The sequence below is a fragment of the Clinocottus analis genome, unplaced genomic scaffold, assembly GCF_023055335.1.
Source record: "Clinocottus analis isolate CAN_PGR_092001 unplaced genomic scaffold, fCliAna1.0.p SCAF_13, whole genome shotgun sequence".
NCBI classification, from domain to species: Eukaryota; Metazoa; Chordata; class Actinopteri; order Perciformes; family Cottidae; genus Clinocottus; species Clinocottus analis.
In genome coordinates, this window is record NW_027175854.1 from 17,496,632 (window position 1) to 17,517,143 (window position 20,512).

A 20,512-nucleotide genomic window follows, 5' to 3' on the forward strand; every position below is an offset into this window, starting at 1 on the left:
AGCCTTATCTTATCTTAACCTGTAAATGTACTGTGCATAATACTGTGTTGGTATCTTTTATGAAACATAGATGTAGTGGAACAAAATGATTTTTTTTACAATGTAGAGTGAAAAAGAAGCATTAAATGGAGTACCTCAAAACTATATTTAATAAAAGTATAATTCATCAACACTCATTTGTTGTGCAACCCTGTGTATAAGGACAATACATTCATGCATCAATAAAAACATGATTATGTATCATTACAGATTAAGATTGAATGGAATGTAATGAAGAGGAGGTGCTTAATTTCTCCATAGTATAATTATTTGAAAAATACTTCCTCCCCTGTGGAAAGATAACAGATCATCTGTAAATCAGTTACAGTGGAGCAAACTAATGTGCTCACTAATGAGAAATGTGTCCAAATCTACAACTTTTATAAGCCCTGAAAAACAGTTTTACCAACCAGTTTTATTCATTTCCCATAAGAGTGTTCTGTATTTGTGTCCTTTGTGTTTTTGTGTCTTCTCGTGGTTTTGCAGCGAGCTGGATGAAGTGATGTCATACACTTCCATGTGTTCAGTTAAGCAACAGGTGAATCAATATGTGATGACGCGGTGCGGGTCAAGTCGATTATCTGAGTCTTTGAGTGTTATCTGGATAGAAATGTAGAGGGTGGGACGGTTTACGACTCAAAGAAATCATTAATGTGAAAATGTGTATAAGACAATATATAATAAGAGTAACTAACTGTTCGGGAGCCCAAACCTCTAAAGCACAATATCAACTAAAATATATCAGTAAAATTATTTTAAAAATATGGAGACAAAACAAAGGGTGAAATTCACAAGCGACCTATCATAGTTGTACACATTAAGGCAGGAATAATTATAACCCATAATAATATTTTGGTTGATCATACTTTGCATTATTAATCTGAATCTGCAAAGTAACTTAAATGAAAAATCTGAACTCCAGAGGAGTAGAAATAGCCTATAAAGTTGCATACAAATGGGAATACTACTGTTTTGGTGTATAAATGGCACTGTAAAGTTAACTACATCGAGAGATTCAGGGACTCCCTTCCAGTATGCTAAAGCTAAATTAGGTTAATAATTGTACCTTCGGTAATCTGGAGCATCACGCTGTCGCCCTCCTGGCCTATTTTCTCCTGTAGTCCTGCTCTATTTCCCTGCGCTTCTCGGTCTATTTTCAGTGCCGTAAACAGTAGAGGGGGAGGGGGAGGAGCTTGCTTCCTGTCGGGGAGGGGATTTGGTGACGTCACCGTAGCCAGCGCCCCTGCGCACCACACTGGCTGGAACACGCGCTCGCGGCTCGCGCTCACCCAGCGCAGGAGGAGGAGAAGAAGAAGAAGAAGCAGGAGGAGGAGAAGAAGAAGAAGAAAAAGAAGAAGAAGAAACTACGGGGACGTCAGTTGAACATGGCGGTGGACGGGGGAGCTGTCATCAGTGAAACTGCAGCGTTTCTCTGAAAAACGGAGAGGGATTTTTTTTTTTTTTAAATAAATAAATATATTTATATAAACAAACAGCGTTGAGAAAATGTCAGACAACCAGAGCTGGAACTCCTCCGGTTCCGAGGAAGACGTCGAGCCCAGAGATGAGTCTGGACATCTTGTGGGCATGGTCGACCTGAGCGGAGTCCTCAGCAAGGTAAGTCACCTTTTTAAAAAATTTTTTATGGTGAACTGAATGTAGTCTTAAACGGTTAATTGTCGCGAGCCAAGTCCCGCGGGCATAACTGTCAGTGAGGCGTTTACGTACCAGGGGTGAAACGAGGACAGGTAAATATTCGGCTCGGTGTTGTTGGACAAATCCTGGCATGTTTATTTTGAGGGTTAGCTAGCTAGGGGGTTGTACTGAATCATTTCCCCTTTGCTGCTCGGGAATATCAGACCGGTAATCCTCACTGAAGCGAAAGGAAAGCCCCCCCTCATTGAAACCGAACAGCAGGCTATGCAATGCAGCTCCCTGCACAAGAGAGATTAGTTTACAGTGTGGTGATGATGAGGGTCGGTTAATGTTCATAGTTCATTCATGTGGCATGTTGATTTATTTTTTTCGACCTGTGCACTGGTATCAGGTGGTCACGGTTAAGCTGTCGTTTTTGCCTGGCGTGCATAGTGCAGACTTCAGTATTTCCCTGTCAAACAGAGCTCATTTAAATAGGTTAAAGAAGGCCTGCTGCATTATTCCTACGATAACAATGTGCATTCAGCAAATGGCGTTAGTGTTATGGGCAAATATCCAGTGATGCTGTAAATATTGATTTGACAACAGTATGCCAGGTGCAGGGAAACATTTAGTGGGATCCCGGTACAAGTAAACAATGCTTGTTAACTGTGTAAATAACACTCCGTGGACTTGTTAATCAGGTTTCTTTTTTTGGTAAACGGACCGTTAAGTCTCCTGCTAGACACACTCTTGGTAACCCAGTTTGCCATATGCGTCTGCTCACTTGTGCAAGATGTTGTTTTGGCCAAATTGACCACAGTTTTAATTAGTTAAGCTGCTGGCAAGCTAACGGGGTATTAATGTCACTGTACACTGGTCGTCGCTAAACAGATTGCATGCTGACCCGCTAACCAAGCATATTGTGAGATTAAGCAGCTCTGCATCCAGAGGAGCTCACCTCTTCAATCATACTAAGCCCTATCCACGTCATAAATCTATGAGGGTTAATGTGTCCATAAAATCCCACATGTGTATGAATTTTGTTTTCTCAGAAATACAAAAATACACATGTGATTTTAGTTGAAATGTACACTAGATTACCAGTAAAATTGATACTGCTCTCCAATGTAATAATCCTTTAATACATGCATTTAACTTTAATGCTGTTGATTCAACTCTGTGGCGATTGACAAGGCTGTAGTTTATAGTTTTGTTTGAGAGGTGTTAAATGTTCCTTTCGTAAATAAGGCAGGCACCGTGAGCTGGACGCCTTTCAATAACACAACCACAACGTGCAGCCTCACAACTATTTAAATCACTATACAAAGATGCAGAGCAGAAGTCTAAAAAAACACCTGACTTTTGAAGCAAGGTGGTATTAATTCAGGTGCTTTTTTTCTTTCTTGTCCCTCTGCATTCAAAGATATTGATGAAAGTGCTTTTTTTTTCAGTGGACAAATTACATCCATGGATGGCAGGACCGATGGGTGGTCCTAAAAAACAACACACTGAGCTACTACAAGTCTCAGGATGAGACCGAGTACGGCTGTCGGGGTTCCCTCTGCCTCAGCAAAGCGGTTATTACTGTGAGTACTATGGAGTTCCTTCACTACAAAGCAGCGCCCTTCCTGTTCTGTTAGCCGCGCGCCAATATTCCACAATCTTTTAACTGAAAGCGTGAGAGTGTTATTGAAGAAAGTGCTGCAGTTTGGAGTGCAGCCTTTTTTCTTTTGTGCAATATCGGCCTTTTCAAAATGTTTTACGAGAATGAGCGCTGCCGTTTGTGTAAGAAAAAAAGGGAACCGTCACACATCCTCTGCTATTCAAGACCTGAGAGGATGCTCTGTGGATGCTTATTTAAATTGCAAATGTAGCCACACACTACCCTTGTTTGTCGCCTCACCTACAGCTTCAGCTGATTTTCTCTCGAATGCATGTTGCTCTGGTTCGACCTTCCTTTCAGCAAGCCAAACAGCCAGGTGATAACCACAGCAGATATATTTGGTATACAGTTTGACCTTCTTTTTATATTTGATGACGAGCTGCAAAACGTAGAGGCGAATCACTGCAGTCTGATTAAATTATGTTGCTAATCAGAGTTGACATGCTTTGTAAACCTCTTCATAATCAGGAAAACATTAGCAATTTGGGGGAAATTACATTAAATTATTACAAATTAACTTAACTAAAGAATAACTGTCACCGTCAGCTGATGAACTCACTGGTTCAGTGCCGACACAAACCGTTTTCTCTCCTTTGATTATGCTTGGAAAGTTTTTGTTGTCGGTATTAAGCTGATCAAAAAGTAAATAAAGGCTGATAGAAGAGCCGTGTAATCAACTCAATGTTGAAAGAAAGATTGGCTCCAAGAGTTTCACCTGTGACCTACTTTTTATGCTTCAGTCAAAGTCTGGAGGAAACCTTGTTTTAATGCTTTGGCAGTTGTTGTAGACCTTTTTGAAATACTGCTTCAATTCCAACCAACCAAAGTTGTGGTAAAGGTTTTTCTCAGATCGCACGCAATTAACTCATAGCCATGATGTTCTGTACGCTGAAATATACCGTCTGAAACATCATAACTGGGATAAGTTGATCACATGAGGAGCGCATTATGAGAAATCTCGAAAGCAAAGACTGACTTTTCTGTTTCTGTTCCCCATCAGCTTTCTCCACACCCGTCTGTCTTTCGTCCTGATCCTCCCACATACTTTTGAGTAGTATATGATCTATTATGTGTGATTCAGATGTCAGGCATCCACCATATGTTTCTGCTTAATGCACAAGGGAAAGACTCTCTTTCCTGGATTCGTGTGCAGGCCTAAGGCTTAACTCACTGTTGACAATTCTAATCAGATGAGGAACTTTACCCCGGGTTCTCAAACGTGTTCCTGATCTGCTGTGATAACCTGTGTTCTTCCTCCAAAGAACTCCTGATTATGTCCCATGTTCTGCTTGTGGGCGTTCAGCCCGTCAGGTGACTGTTTTTTGGTTTCAAAACAACATGCCGTGTGGTTACCGTTGACCCGCAGCGCTTCGTCATGGGACTAGTCATGTTCTGTCACTGCATAGGATAGAGCCAGAAATTAGAGCCGCGGTAGCAGTAGCTTATATCAAAAGCAAAGACTTCCATCATGCCTATCGGGCTTTTCAAAAACGGGCCGCCACACACACTGCTCAGTACAGGAAGTAAAACCAAACATGTCAACAGTTTTTGATGTAGGCTGTTTACATTGTTTCACCTTGCATCACGTTTCAGGTCACTCTTTGACCGATACTCCGTCTGAGTCTCTCTCCAAACAGTAACACGTAAAAAAATAATAAGTTACCGCTCCCATGCTGCATGAAGCAGGCTTTGCTATTAACTGTATTTGTTCAGCTTAATCCATTCACAGCTTATGTAAATATTAACCTCCTGTCGTCATCTCTCATCCCACTGGAAACAGGCCTCAAAAGTCTGAGCCGTAAATAATCCTGAGTTCGAGGTGATGACGGCCATGCACAGGCAGCTATTGAAACGTTTCTTGTTTTTCCATCATTATTTCTGTCTTTTTGATTCCTCCTTATTGTCTTTTACGCCATACTTAATGTTTAGTTTTGAGACTTCTCACTTGGTGGTTAAATGTGTCTACTTTAGTCAAAGTCAGCTTTATTTCTCAATTTCTTCCACATGTGCAAACATAAGATTTGAAAAAAAAATGTTTATCTCCTGTCCAACATAAAGTAAATACAGATAATAACAAAAAGAGAGAAATAGATTTATTAAAAAAAAAAAGAACATTTAGAGTTAGGAACTTCAATTAGAGGCCAGTAACACTAAGGCAATAAAACAGAGTATAATTCTGAATTATAAGATAACTACAGCTATTAATTGTTTTATTTTAATAAACCACGCAATTATTTTCTCTGTTCATCGTGCCTGTTAATATTTTATTAAGCCCAAGGTGCGGCTTTCAAAGGTCTTGCTACCAGCAAATGTTGGGGCGTTTTTCCTTTAAACAATTACCAAAGCAATTCTTTGACTTTCAAAGTGTATTGACCAATAGTTTAATGGACTTGTCTTTGCACCTCTGGTGTGCAAACACAATGCACACATGTCATGACTTCAAGTGGAAGTCTGTGGCTTAAATTGCACTGCGAGTCATTCACGGATTTCAGTTGTCACACGTTGCGTTGTGAAACTCAGGTCGGCCTGCAAGAAAACACAGATTACCAGAGCAAATGCTCGGAAGCATGTCTCAAAGGAGGAAATTGAGTATGAAAGGATGGGCTGAACCAGTTGCTGGTGACCAACTGATCTTTCCACTGTTCGTTCAGTGACCGGTGCCCATCATACGCAGCAGGAGCATTGATACAGGGTGGGACACAGAATTAATGAGCCGCAAAAAAACAGCTTACAATACAACGCAATCAATTAGACGCTGCCTTAAATTTCAACAGACTGGTAACGGCATCTGTTTGACACAGTCTCAACCAGAAGGGAGGATGTTTTGCGGCGCTGCTGGATAGGATTGCGTTATCCTCTGTTCACTTCTTTGTCCTGCCCCTGTTTGCACAATAGTTTAGGTAGGTCGTGTGTGTTCACAGCAACATTCAAAGGGAACATGATAATGGTGTCCAGTTCAGTAAGTCTTACAGCCAACATATTTCACAACTAATGTTACGAACTTGGAAGGTTTGAACAGTGAAGTTTTAAAAAAAAAAGGTTATCCGAGAAGTAAATATTATCCTGGGCTGGATTATATAGAAGCGTTAATTAGTTAAAACTCTGTACTGACAGTTGACTTAGAAATGTAATATTACGACACGTTAATGCCACGTTGTGTGTGTGTGTGAGTGTGTGTGTGCATAAGATAGTAATGGCCTCCAGAACACTTTAGCTTCAAAGGCTGCTTACCGCTATCAGCATCTTTAGCTCTGTGGTCGTTTAAGAAGACCTGGTCTACTTCCATCTCGCTGGAGTGGTTGAGTGAATCGCTAGTAGTTATAAGTATTGGGTGGTTTCTGAGTTCTTCGAGGCCCTTTTCCTCTCCATAACGGTCAAAAATAGGAGAGGAAAGACCTACTTAAGGTCAAGTGGAGGTTGATTAGGCCACTACGAATGACGTCAGGCTTGTGGTGGAAACGGCAGAAGTGTCCTCAGCCAGGAAAGGAGACTCTTCCTCCATAGCATGTGACTTCCTCACCATTGGTGGTCACGAGGAGGACCCAGGGTGTGTATTTAACCTTTCCTTTCCTTGTCTTTTACTCTGACCACTTGGGGCGAGTCACTGTTTCCTGCTCCGGCGCCATCGGGATCCAGAGTCAACAGAAAGACGTTGTCTCGGCAGCAATGCTGAAGGAACTCGATCGTATATTTGTCTGAATTTCTATCTTCATAGAGCGTAAATAATGCTTAAATTTAAATTTGCACAAATTAACTCTCGTTCAGTCTGGTGCAGCTTTTGTAGGGGTTTCCCCATTGTATCCCTTCTTTGTTTCTTTAGGTATTGAGAATCACATTTATTTTTTTTATTTTGAAGCGGCGCTCCCTTTCAGTCGGTTCTGTAGACTGTGACTGCAAACACGTCCACCAGCTCCAGACGGGTCGGAGAGGACAGACGAGTCTTGTTGAAGCAGAGTAGGTTGTGTTTGAAGAAAATAGAGACAGAAAAGCTGTTTTGTGCAGCTTTTGTAAAGACTGGAGGGGATCACACAATCACCCAAATTACCAAAAGATGGGTAGTACGAGGTCCATAGTTTATTTCTGGGAACTACCTAAATCAGTAAGTTTCGTTTTCAAAGTAACCTTGATAAGTTTCACCTTCATTTCCCTTCTGCATAGCAAAGGGCTGCCTGGTCTGGCCACAAGATAAAGCAGTGAAAATATTCTAAATATAGTACACAATTAAACGGATATTGATTTGTTTTTTTATATTCATTTTTTTTATGTGGGCTTTTCTTTCGGGTGCCTAAAAATACATGTTGCCGTCCACAGCGGTGCTTTGCTTTGCCTCAGTGTCGGCTTCTTCTCCAAACTGGGGCTTCCCGCCATCCACTGGAGGCAATACTCTGATTAATAAGTAATACATTTACAATGTAAAAAACAAACAAACATCCAAACTACCCCTTTAACTCGCCAACGTGATCGAAACATTGATCCTGGGTTCCAAAGTGCTTTGCTGCAGTCGCAGCTAAACTTTCCACTCACGCCCTTTTTCTTTTTTCTAGCTGTTGGAGGTCTCGTGCGTCAGACGTTCTCATGCTCTCCACATTGACCTGCTTTTACATTGACTGTCTGTGTGTGAAGTTGTTCATTAATCAACCTATGCACAAGGAGACAAGACAGACAGACACACAAACCAAACAATTTTTCCCCCCCTGTCTGCTTGCCTTTCACACGGGGGTCCAGGCTGAAGATCAATGTCATGGCATCTTGTGATGCGCAAGGCTGCTAAAATGACCTTCCTGTGACGGACTGTTTACTGTAGCCTCTGTCTCCCAGTAACCTTCTCCAAACCCAGTGCAGGCTTTCATTCCCCAACCCTTTCCAGTCAGGATGCCCATGACCCTGTAGTCTGGAGGTGATGAAGCGGAGTCCATTTTCTCACTTTCCTAGCAACCACAAAACACTAAAATCTCCCATCCAAGCGCTCGTTCCTCATGGTCTTACTAGGGTGTGATCATACCAAGGGAGAGATCTCTTTTACAATTATATTGACAGCTTTTTGGGGATTTGTCTGGTGGTTTTAGTCGGGTGAGTGGGTCTGTTGTGGTTATGATTTGAAACTAGTTATCGTTGTTGTGCGTTTAAGAAAGGAGACTGTTGTAAAGATAAGGATGCAACGCTCTTGTTTCCTTCCCCTCTCACGCTTCCTCTTGTGATCTTGTGCTCGTGGCGCTGGTGACTCTCTAAATGAGCCTCTCATATCGTGCATTATTGACAGTGAGCGTCTGTTCTTGGCCTCGGTGACGTCCAGGTGTCGGGGCAACGGAGCCAAGTCGCGCCCCTCCGACGAAAACCTCTCTAATGACACCAAAGCGGGCCATTTATTCCTCTGCCAGCTGGCTGGAGCGACGTAACGCTCGGTAATGGTTTGGTCTCCGGTGGTCTCTGGGCGCCGGCGTACTCTGGGTGGCGTTGGACTAAAAGCTTGCAAATTGTTAGAGCTTGTCTCTGTGAATTTAATTATGAGCATGTTCGTCTTTTTATAGGTTGAATGGAGTTGGTAGACAGGATTCATCAATATGAAAGTATTAATATATTATTTAAAACCATGTTAATGTCACGTCTTTCAATGGAAGTGTTTTTGCGTTGTCTTAACAGGCACACTAATGCTAACTTCATCAAAAAATCAGATTATTGTGCACTGAAGCTCTAAATACTGAGTGTATTTAAGTTCTCAGTATATATAAGAATATACAAAAACGTGGATATTTCATATTGACACACTTTATTATAAAATTATTAGAAATCATGCCAGCTCGTGTATGTCAAGACTCCTATCATAATACAAGATTTGAGCCCTACTTTACTCTTAAAATAATGCATAAAGAATCAATAAATTTATCAAACAAACTTCCATCGCTCATTATTTCTCTCTGAAAGAGCTTCTCCGTGGAAATGAGTCTCGGCCCGCCGTGGGAAACGATTCCACTCATTGTGCGTTACAATTCTCCCTAAGTTATGGATCCCAGATGTGTTTATTGCATTGTGGCTAACAGAGGAATGCAGAGATGCGGTTTCCCTTTCGCCGACAGCGTAACAACTGCAGTCTGGCATTCCTGCTCCATCGCTCTTTTTGTCTTTGTCCTCCTGGAGCTGCTCTCTGAACGAGCTCGGCTCTCGCTCGTATACATCGGCCGGTTCTTCCGCTGCGATGAGTCCTTGAGAGTGATTTAGCGATGCGCCCACCCATGTAGCGGTGGCCTGGCTCATTTGGTAAATACTACACAGGTAAATCAAAACCATTGCTGTCACCACCATTCCCTCCACCTATGCCCTCTACCAACACACACACACACACACAGACATACAGATACACACACACAGTCCCTGGTTGCTGCCCGGCCATGCCAACACAGCAGTTTCACAGCGCTGACAGTGCTCTGGAGGGCCATTAGAGATATGCTCCATCCTGCAGGTTTCCTTAAAAGGCCAGTTATCCTCCACTCCTCTGGGACGTCGTCTGAAACGTGGAGGCTGTTGTGCGTCTGGTGCACTCTCCTCTGTCCTCTATCTCTGTGAGATTTATTGATATAGGCCTATACTTCGAGAGAAATCCTACTCCCGTCACATTGCGGGCGGGATCGCCATGTTTTCCAGTTGTTGAAGCCCTCCCAGGAACAGATGGAGAGATAAAGCAGTTTGCTATTTCAGTGTCATTTTTTTTAATGGCTATTTACATCGATCGCCACCTCTCACACGGGGGCCTGTCTTTGCACTTCCTGGACTGGGGGGAAAGATTTGTGTTTCCTCCTTCTATGAAAAGAAGATGACGACAGCAAGCTGAAGAAATGTCTGACCTCGTTATCTGATCCTGCCTCCTGCGTCCATCTGATGCTCGAAAATGGAGATGTTTAAAACATCAACAGCTTGTACTTCTTCAACACGCACTGACTAAACATTTTGTCCTTTTTCTTTCTAGCCTCATGAGTTTGACGAGTGCCGGCTGGACATCAGCGTAAACGACAGCGTGTGGTACTTGAGAGCACAAGACCCGGAGCACAGACACCAGTGGATCGACTCCGTTGAGTTGCACAGAGTGAGTCACACACACACTCTCACAACACAGCAGACAACACACTGCTGCTGTCAAAAGGAAACCAAATCCTTGTCACCTTTGCAACAAATACATATCACCTGACACAAGGTTGGATTTGTGTATGCGTGTGTGTTTATCGTGTGCATGCATGTGTGTGTGTGTGTGTTTCTATCAGACGATCAGAGAGGGGAGGAGAGAGAAGGGAGGAATCCAGGGGACAATATTCATCCCTCCACCACTGGTGCGTTTGTTGGCAAGTTTTGTTCGGACTAAACAAGCGCTTCACTCGTCTTCTTCTGCACCTACTCTGTAGTAGCAAGTGTGTGTTTGTGTTAACGTTGTCCATAAGTCTGGCTCATTTAAAGGCTTTTACGCTCGGCTGGAAGTCGTCTTAACCTTGGACTAACAATCGTCGCGGCGTTTGTGATTGTTCCCTTTTTCATTGACGGACATTTAACACAAAGGGTTACGGGACTTTAAAGCCGCTTAAAACAAACAACCGAAAGAGAGAGAGAACCGTTTTATTGTTTTTTCTGGGGTGTGACCGGTCCTGGAGGAGAGCGGGTTGGACTGTCGGCAAGGTGTCCTTGCTTTGTTGTTTGCAAAGTGAATTGACACAGGGCGGAAAATACAAGTTCAACCTTTAGTGTGGAAAGCCTCTGTGAAGAGCGAAAGTAGCACCCATTGTCCTCTGGCAATGTGAGGGCACAAAGGAAGCAGGTTGTGACGGCTGAGGAGAAGACAATGGAGGCAGTGAAGACCTATAGAAGAGGTTTATGCTCATAAACACACAGCAAACAACCATCAAATATATTCGCGACGTTCCGCATTGTTGATGAAAGAGAGAATCCCTCGTGACGAGCGAGCGCCTCATGGCGTGATTCATCCGAACCCGAGAGGACGTGATTGCTTGAATTCAACAAAAAGTTGTTGTTTTTAAAATAAAACACGGATCCGAACGTGTGAATCCCAGCCAGACATAATAATCCAGAGTGAAGCAACAGTTGAGTGTGTCTGGCGTGGATGAGTAGAAGGCGGTCGCCACACCTTCAAGCCCGTCTGCCAAAACAACAGACACGCTTACTCGCGGTCAGTCGTTTTGGGAAATCCCCCTCTTCCCTCACGCCCCCCCCTGCTCTCTTTCCACCTCACTCACTTGTCCTAGGACCAGGGGGAGCCGCTGTGACTCATCCACATACCTTACACACACCATCCCACCCACGATGACTCACCACTTCTTCCTTTAAAAAAAAACAAAACGCTCCGCTTCCCCCTTTCGGCTGCCACATTACTCACAGCAGCACTGAGCAGCCCGGCGTTCCCAAGGAGACCCAACACAACACACAGCGACCACGCACGGCCTCGAGAGCGTGAAACATCTCAACCCTGTTGAAGGAAGCTGTGCTTGTTGTGTGTCTTCTTTTAAACGTGCAGCGACAGCCACGTGACGTCAATTCTAGTAGCGTAGCGTCGTCTTTTTATGACAATTTTCTAGCTTTTCTTTGTGACCTGGATAAATCTGTTGATGCTCAGCGAAGCATTTTTTTTGTTTTGTTTGTTTTTTTAATCAGCGCCAGGTTTTTTTATTCCTCCTCTTGTCCAAAAAGCAGTCATGCGAGTGCACTTAGGCTTCATTCAGCCGACACATAATCACACTCTTTCAGTTACTCCGTGGTTATCTTGCATGTGTGTACCTTTTACCGTGCAGTTGAGATGTTTGACATGAGACTTTGAGCCAATCTTTTACTCGCTGCAACAAAAGCTTTGCTTGCTTTCGATATTTATTCATCCCCCCCTCTCGTCAAACAGATTGAGCCCACAATCTGTGCTGATGGAGTCAGTGGGGAAGCAGTATGTTGGTTAAAGGGCAAGCGACACCGACTGAAAGCCATGCAAATGCAAGGCGGAGTTACTTCTGGCTGATGACCGGCAGTAACCCCATAACGGTCACGTGCGTTGATGTTTTATGCCCCCTGGTGGTCGGAAGCGGAAGCAACGCTTCAACCGTTTCACACCAGTAGATCTGAACCGATCGGCCACATCGGCTCTTTTGACGGCCGGGCTGTTGTGTAACCGGAGGAGGGGGAACCGGTCGGCTTTACGGGAAGTCGGCTGATGCTTCTTGTTGTGTTGCCATGGTCGCTGGATGTGTGTCATGGTCTGTGGCTTTTGAGGTTGTGTGAAGGGTGTCACGACAGCGCGACACATATTACCAAGGCTTTCTTGGAAAACTGTTTTTGTGCAGCTGGCTTCAACCTCGTTTGCACAAATGCATTTTAAAAAACACTTCCTGAATGTGGTACTTGACGGGTAGAGAACAAACTGATTAATTAAATATTAATGCGGTGTTTAAAACATCCGAACAGCTGGGACGCACAACTGCTGAATTATTGCAGTGTTTTTGGAGGGAAGGAGAGGGGTCAAGTTGTTTTCCTCATGCATGATATTTAGTTTGGATTAAAAGCATTTTATTAAGTTTGTTTCCTCCTCAACGATCTCGTTAACTCGCCGGTTTCTTCGCAGGCGGATTCTGGATACGGATCCGAGTCCAGTCTGCGGAGACATGGCTCCATGCTGTCGCTCACATCCGCCACCAGCGGCTTCTCCGCCACCTCCACCTCCTCCTTCAAGGTGAGCATTTGTATGCACACACACACACACATATTCTGTTGTTCTGGTCCGAAACACACCTGGAATTCCAGGTTGATTTGTGGTCCGTTTGATTGTAGACAAAGGCCTGACCTTTTCTTTCTTGTCTCTTTTAAGAAGGGTCACAGCCTGAGGGAGAAGCTGGCGGAGATGGAGACCTTCAGAGACATCTTGTGCCGGCAGGTGGACACGCTTCAGAAATACTTTGACGGCTGTTCAGACGCCGTGACGAAGGACGAGCTGCAGAGGGATAAAAGTACGACCCGCAGACATCCACACGCCTCTTTAACAAATAGTCTGCTCCTCTGTCGGGGGGGCAGATGGTTGTGCTTTCAGGCGAGAAGTGAAGCTCATTTTATTCTGGGGAAAAACATCTTCCTGCACTTCCTTTTTAATTGAAGTCAAGCTTTTATTTTGTAGCTGAAACGATCAATTAGTCAATCGATTTAAAAATAATTAGCCACTATTTTGCAGCTTCTCTAGACGAGGATTCAATGCTTTTCTTTTTTCATATGTTTGATAATAAACTGAATGCTTTTTGCTTTTTATAAAACAATTTGAAGATGGCACATCCAATAAATTATAATGAGCTTTTTTCACAGCTTTTAGGCATTTTATTGACGACACAATTAATTGATAAATCGAGTAACCAACCAAGCAGATGAATAGATCATGAAAATAATAAATCATTTTGTCCTATAGTCATATCTTCTATATTCAATGTAGGTTTAGCTGATGTGTGGATGAAATGGTATAGAAAAGTAAATGTTTAAAATTAAATTAAAAATGAGACTTGATTAAAAAAAAAAGTTAACTTGTCTCTAACGTAAAAATATTTAGATTGCATTTTCCACACTGTGTGTGTGTGTGTGTGTGTGTGTGTGTGTGTGTGTGTGTGTGTGTGTGTGTGTGACTCAGACAGCAGTTATTCTACAAGCCCCCTCACTCTCACCCCATCTTGGCTGGCTGAACATTTGCTGCTGGACGACCACAGTGGATGAAGCCCTGCTTTTGTTCTCCTCACCTCCCTCTCTCTCTCTCTCCCTCCCTCTCTCCCTTCCTCCCTCTCTCCATTCTAAAGATGAAACCAGACCATTGTCATGGTGTCCGGCGCAGCAGAGCTCTCGCCGGTCGCCTGAGCTGTGTCTTTAGTTGTGAATAAACTGGTTGACTTTCAGAAGGAAAAGTGTTGGTCTTTCCTCTCTGAAACTTGATTTCTCTTCTCTTTTTTTTCTTCTTTTTTCCCCAGTCGTGGAGGACGATGAAGATGACTTCCCCAACACCCGGACAGATGGAGACTTTCTGCACAACAACCACGGCAGCAAAGAAAAATGTGAGCAATGCAGAAGTATTTTTCTAAAACCCTGAATCTTCATAACCATCAAGCACAAGCCAGAAGAGCACAGACAAAAAAAACAAAATAGGCAAATTACTCAATTTGAAATGATCATAACTGTCAAAAACTAAAAAGAATCATGTAGGAGACGTGTTTCCCATCGCTAATGCAATATAATATTGAGTTTGTATGGAGTCATTTTAACTAGATTGCCCACTGGTGTGAAAATAGAGAATATTTTTGTCTCGAGTTGCATTTTGTTTTAGTCCCCTGCTCCTCTTCTGTGCAGTGTTCCAGTCCGTGAGTCCCAAGGGCATAGACTTTAAGGGTGAGGCCATCACCTTCAAGGCCACCACGGCCGGCATCTTGGCCACGTTGTCCCACTGCATCGACCTCATGGTGAAGAGAGAGGACAGCTGGCAAAAACGAGTGGATAAAGTGAGCTAACGAGCCTCGTTTCATCTGTATTGCATGTACTTGTAGTTAGTAGTTTTAGTAGAGAAGCGGGTATCTGGAGGGAAAGTTAATGGATTTGTTTAATGATTCTGTAGGAGATGGAGAAGCGACGCCGAATAGAGGAGGGCTATAAATCAGCCCTGAATGAGTTGAAGAAAAAGTCTCACTTTGGAGGTCCGGATTACGAGGTGAAGTATAGGATTAATCCACGATGCCACGTGACGTCTGCGTCAGAACCTTTTTGAAGCGACGTTCCCTCTCCACCTTGTTTTTTCAGGAGGGTCCGAACAGCCTCATCAACGAGGACGAGTTTTTCGACGCGGTCGAAGCCGCTCTCGACCGACAGGACAAAATAGAAGAGCAGGTCAGAGACGGCGAGATGCACGTTGATGGCCGTGTGCGTGTGTGTGTGTGCGTGTGTGTATATATATTAAAAAGTAGTGGATTGTTGTCGTTTGTGTCCAGTCTCACACGGAGAAGATACGATTACATCGCTCCAGCCCGGTTCCCCCCGGAGACGTCTACTCCAGCATCGGCGCTCACAGATTCTCCGACAAGGTAATCACGACCTCCGACCTTTTAAAACTACGCACACCTTTACGAGCTGCTTCCACCTCCACCTCTACTGCAATGTTCTCATCCCACACACCTCTCAGTCCTCCCCCGCTCTGATAGTCAGCGCCCCTCACCGTGTCCACCGAGGCAGCGCAGAGGCAATAACTCGCTGCCGACGGCTCACTTGAATCCCCCGGTAACGCCGTGCGCTTCATCATTAATGGACGAGGCGGCGTGAAGCACGAGCTCCCCATTATATCCGTGTGAATGGATGATTGCTCACGTCTAGAAAACTGTAACACGCATGTTAGAAATGCAGGCCGGCTCGGTACATCGATGCGCTGCGTTTTTTAGATTTAGTTCAATTGTTGTCTTTTGTCCAGGAAAACCAGACGTGTAGAATAACTACGCTGGTGTCTGAGGGCCTTTTCAAGTCGTTATGTAATGTTCTCTCTCTCTCTCTCTCGCTCTCTCGCTCTCTCTGCGCCTGGCCGTGTTATAGGTGGAGGAGATGGTGCAGAGTCACATGACCTACTCACTGCAGGATGTCGGTGGAGACGCCAACTGGCAGCTGGTTGTGGAAGAGGGAGAAATGAAGGTATGAGGAAGAGGATTTGTGAAAGAAAATATCACTCAGGTTCCTCTAACTGTAAGTCACTTAGTGGAACATATTTATATTCATGTGTCATACACTAAAGTAGGAAATGATTTATATAAAAAGTCTCAAGTAAACTCATTTGTTTTGTAAATAACATTTCACGGGAACTTTTGGACCTCAGTGTTCTCGTCAAATCAAAAACAAAATCTACAACATTAGACAATGATTTAACTTCATTTCTCGTGTGTGTGTGTGTGTGTGTGTGTGTGTGCACAGGTGTACAGGAGAGAGGTGGAAGAAAACGGGATCGTTCTGGACCCGCTGAAGGCCACTCATTCAGTGAAGGGCGTGACCGGCCACGAGGTCTGCCACTACTTTTGGGACACGACGTACCGCAACGACTGGGAGAGTGAGTCCTTTAACCACCAAGCAACCAGGAAGGAGACGTCTTACAGATATTAGTACAAGAGATGATGTCACAACACAGTAGCCGTTACATTGATCGTGCAAAACTCTTCTTTTGGGTCACTTTGAGAGGACAGAATTTGGTGCGTTTAAGAAAAAATGAAGACAGAGAATATTCTGAAGTCAATGCTAGTTAACAACTATTAAGATTTGTTTGTTTTGTTTGTGTGTTTTATTCAGTCAATTATTAATACAATATTATATATACTATACAAAAACAGAGACTGCAAAGGTAAAGGTAGAAGCAAAAAATGTTTGTATAGTCCTATTCTAAATTATTATCAATTAAATTATTTTTGAAATAAAGAAGAAAAAAAAATATTATTTATTTTTTTCTATATGGAAGTTGTATGTAAAAAATAAAGCCCCTTCAAAAAGAAAAAAATATATATAGAAATGAATATATATATATATATATATATATATATATATATATATATATATTTTTTCTTTTTGAGAGGCTTTATTTTTTACATACATCTTCCATCCTGTTCCATATATATATATATATATATATATATATATATATATATATATATATATATATATATATATATATATATATATATATATATATATATATATATTTCTTCTTCTTTTTGAGGGGGCTTTATTTTTTACATACATCTTCCATATAGAAAAAATAATAATAAATAATATTTTTTATAGTTTTTTTTTTTTTGAGGGGGCTTTTTCTCATACATTTTCTTTAATTTTTTTTACATACATCTTCCATATATAAATATTTCATTCACACCTGTGACTGTCTACCGTTGTCACATCCATGTTGGCGTTGTTCCAAACTTTACCTCCTTCAGTAGAAACCCATTTAAGGAAACTCTCATTTTAAAACGCTCTCTTCCTCTTCCAGCCACGATTGAGAACTTCAACGTCGTGGAGACGCTGTCGGACAACGTGGCGATCGTGTATCAGACGCACAAGGTAAGAGCCGCCGCTCGCTCACGGGGGGGGGGCGGGGCATGTTTAGAGGGGGCGGGGCATGTGTAGGATCTGAAATGACGCGCCGTGTCTCTGCGTGGCAGCGGGTGTGGCCGGCGTCTCAGAGGGACGTGCTGTACCTGTCCGCCATGAGGAAGATCCTGGCCAACAACGAGAACGACCCGGACACCTGGCTGGTCTGCAACTTCTCCGTGGACCACGACGACGCTCAGGTGAGCCGGCACACACGCCGACCAGGAAGTTATAGATTATTGTTTTGAATGACGGCTTCCTCACGCTCCGTCCCGCCTCTCGTCCCCGCAGCCGTCCGGCCGCTGCGTCCGAGCCAAAATCAACATCGGCATGATCTGTCAGACCCTGGTCAGCCCACCGGAGGGCGACAAGGAGATCAGCAGAGACAACATCCTGTGTAAAATCACCTACGTGGCCAACGGTGCGTATCAACCTGTGCTTTTGGGAATTTCTATAGAAGCTCTATGGAAGCCCATTCCCGCGCAAAAAAAAAAAATACAAATTAGGACAAAAAAAATTAAAATTAATCTTTTTTTTTTTTTTCTTGCCTTTTTTTTTAAAAAAAAGGAAAAAAAGGCAATGATTTTTTTTTTTTTTTTTGGTCCTAATTTTATTTTTATTTTATTTTTTTAAATTAGGACCAAAAAATAATTAGCAACTTTTTTTTCTATTTTTTTCAACAACAAAAAAACGTTCCCGTTTCATTGCAGGAGAGAAATGTATACAAGCCCATTTCCGGCAAAAAAAAATAAAAAATCCTTTTTGTTGCCTTTTTTCAAGTAAAAAAAAAAAGGCAATGAACAAAAAAAAGTTTTTGGGTCCTAATTTTTTTTTTTAAATTAGGACTAAAAAATAAATTAGTGATTTTTTTTCTATTTTTTTTTCTTCAATTTTAAATAAAAAAAAACATTTCCTGTTTCATTGCAGGAGAGAAATGAGAACTTGATTACTGACTACAATTTTCAAAATTACAGTTTCAGCCTAAATATAATTGTAGCTAATATATGTATATTAGTACATTGTTGTCCTTCCATTGAACATTTTTAAGAACTGAGTAAAATGCAAAGTCCACACATATATTGAATGAATTATTTACTTTAAAGTAACCATCAACAGGCTGACAGGTGGTGGACATTGCCAAGCTGTCTAACAAGAACACTTGAATACAAAACAGTGCTTGCAATGTTAAATTAAAAGAATATGTGAATTGAAACAAGATTGGACTATTATGTGACTTGTACTTGTTTTGTTGTATGAACAATACATATTTACATTTAAATGAAGGTATTGTAAAACCAAAGTGATGAAATAACGTGTTGCTGAGATGTTTTTTGTTTTTTTTCGTCAAGGAAAAAAAAACTCTTCATTTTTTTTATCAATTTTTTGGTCCTAATTCGTCAAGAAAAAAAGAAGAAAAAAGTCTATTAATTTATTATTTTTTGGGGGGGAGGGGGGGTCCTATTTTTTTTTAATTTTCTTCAATAATTTTTTTTGCTTTGCAGTGAACCCGGGCGGCTGGGCGCCGGCCTCGGTGCTGCGGGCCGTGGCGAAGAGGGAGTACCCCAAGTTCCTCAAGCGCTTCACCTCCTACGTCCAGGAGAAGACCGCCGGCAAACCCATCTTATTCTGAGGGATCCACGCATCGCATCGCCGCCGCACAAAGACACAACTACACACAACCCCTCCCCTACCCTCCCCTCCGGCTCGACCCCGTGACCTCTGAGAAGACGTCCACCAGAAAGAATATTTGAGTTAATTGATCGCCGCCTGTTTTTGTTTCTCCCACATTTTCATTGTGATAAAAATACTCATGAGCTTTCGTTGAATCAGAGATTGTATGCGAGCGTCACGAGAGAACCCTACCGTCACGGGAGAACCCTCCCATCATGAGAGAACCCTCCCATCATGAGAGAACCCTCCCTCTCTTTTCTTACAGATATATTAATATATATAAATGTATGTATGTATGTATGTATGTTCAATAAGAAGTTTGTAAAGAAAAAAGAGACATCCTTTGCCAATAGACTGAAATGTTATATTCTCGTTTCATAGTTTTATTTCACGGCTTTATTTTTGAGCTGCCAACTTTTGCTCGTCGGTCATCACCGATTGATTTAAGTCCAGAGGGCCGTCATCGACTCGTGACCCCTATGATCTAAGACTTGACCTCTGTAGGCCGCCGCCCCTCTCATGAAAGCGCCCCTTCGTTGGCGCCGATGGAGTCGCGATGCCCAGAGGAGTGTGTGTGTGTGTGTGTGTGTGTGTTGATTTTTTTTTCCAATGGACAAAACAGCGGTTTGTTTTGCGTGCATCTTTCGCTCGGCTTTATATTCGTGTCGTTGTAAACTGTCGTCGCGTCGCAGCACATACTTTGAATGTTTTTCCATGTAAATAGCGTCACTAACATTTCTCCGGAGGTCAGACAGTTTCTGCGACTGGAGTTCAGCCCAAATGCCTTAGAGTCGCAGGAGAATCTAGTTTCAGAGCGGATGGAGGCTGCACCTCCCAAATCACTAGTAAGTGCCTCATGGCTGAGTTTCCCTTGTCAGTTAAAACTTGTCTTGATCATCGTTTACTGATTCAACACACGAGGTGACACTTCATTTTGGGTTTTTCACACCGAAAGCTCGTTGTGTTTTTTTAAATTTAACTTCACAACAAGTCCAGAGTGCGGCTCTACTCTGTTCATGTACTTAAAAGTTGTTCTTCATCCGCGTTCTCGCACTTTGAGATGTTTTCTGGACTTTTCCGTTCTGCAGGCTCAAAGTTACACCGTTTGATTTAAAATAAAGCATCAGTACTTGCACGGTACTTTAATTTTTCTTGGCCCATATCTATGATGACAGACAGAACGATGTGGGCGAGAGTGAAGCCAGATGATGGAGAAGAAGTCGGTTTCAAGCAGACATTTCTAATTCTAGTGAAAGTAATACTGTATATAGTTAGAAACACTTTGTGTACATAATGCTGTGGGATCAACTTACAAATGTACTGTGACAGCGTCGCACTTCATCTGCTCCGTTTAACAGTGAAATAAATAAGTTTATCCTCCACTTATACACA

General features: G+C 42.6%; 1 protein-coding gene across 3 annotated transcripts; it reads left to right on the forward strand.

Moving 5' to 3' along the window:
- The first annotated feature begins 1,299 nt into the window (after positions 1-1,299).
- Positions 1,300-20,475, forward strand: LOC137783860 (ceramide transfer protein-like). Of its 3 annotated transcripts, none has more exons than XM_068574198.1 (17): positions 1,300-1,656; positions 3,129-3,263; positions 10,302-10,418; positions 10,594-10,659; positions 12,942-13,049; positions 13,185-13,323; positions 14,317-14,400; positions 14,693-14,841; positions 14,955-15,047; positions 15,137-15,223; positions 15,325-15,417; positions 15,917-16,012; positions 16,289-16,421; positions 17,349-17,419; positions 17,521-17,649; positions 17,741-17,870; positions 18,952-20,475. In XM_068574198.1, the coding sequence occupies exons 1-17, from the start codon at positions 1,546-1,548 to the stop codon at positions 19,077-19,079; spliced, it is 1,869 nt and encodes a 622-aa protein (XP_068430299.1). In that variant the 5' UTR covers positions 1,300-1,545; the 3' UTR covers positions 19,080-20,475. The 3 variants fall into 3 exon arrangements, with proteins under 3 accessions (XP_068430299.1, XP_068430300.1, XP_068430301.1); XM_068574199.1 differs by having other exon boundaries at positions 13,188-13,323; XM_068574200.1 differs by lacking the exon at positions 10,594-10,659.
- The last annotated feature ends 37 nt before the right edge of the window (positions 20,476-20,512 follow it).

What these genes read in the sequence shown, in the direction of transcription:
- LOC137783860 (XM_068574198.1), top strand. Translation starts at nt 1,546, where the DNA reads ATGTCAGACAACCAGAGCTGGAACTCCTCCGGTTCCGAGGAAGACGTC. An exon ending in TGAGCGGAGTCCTCAGCAAG is followed by an intron (nt 1,657 to 3,128) that starts GTAAGTCACCTT and finishes TTTTTTTTTCAG; the next exon opens with TGGACAAATTACATCCATGG. An exon ending in ACTCCGTTGAGTTGCACAGA is followed by an intron (nt 10,419 to 10,593) that starts GTGAGTCACACA and finishes TGTTTCTATCAG; the next exon opens with ACGATCAGAGAGGGGAGGAG.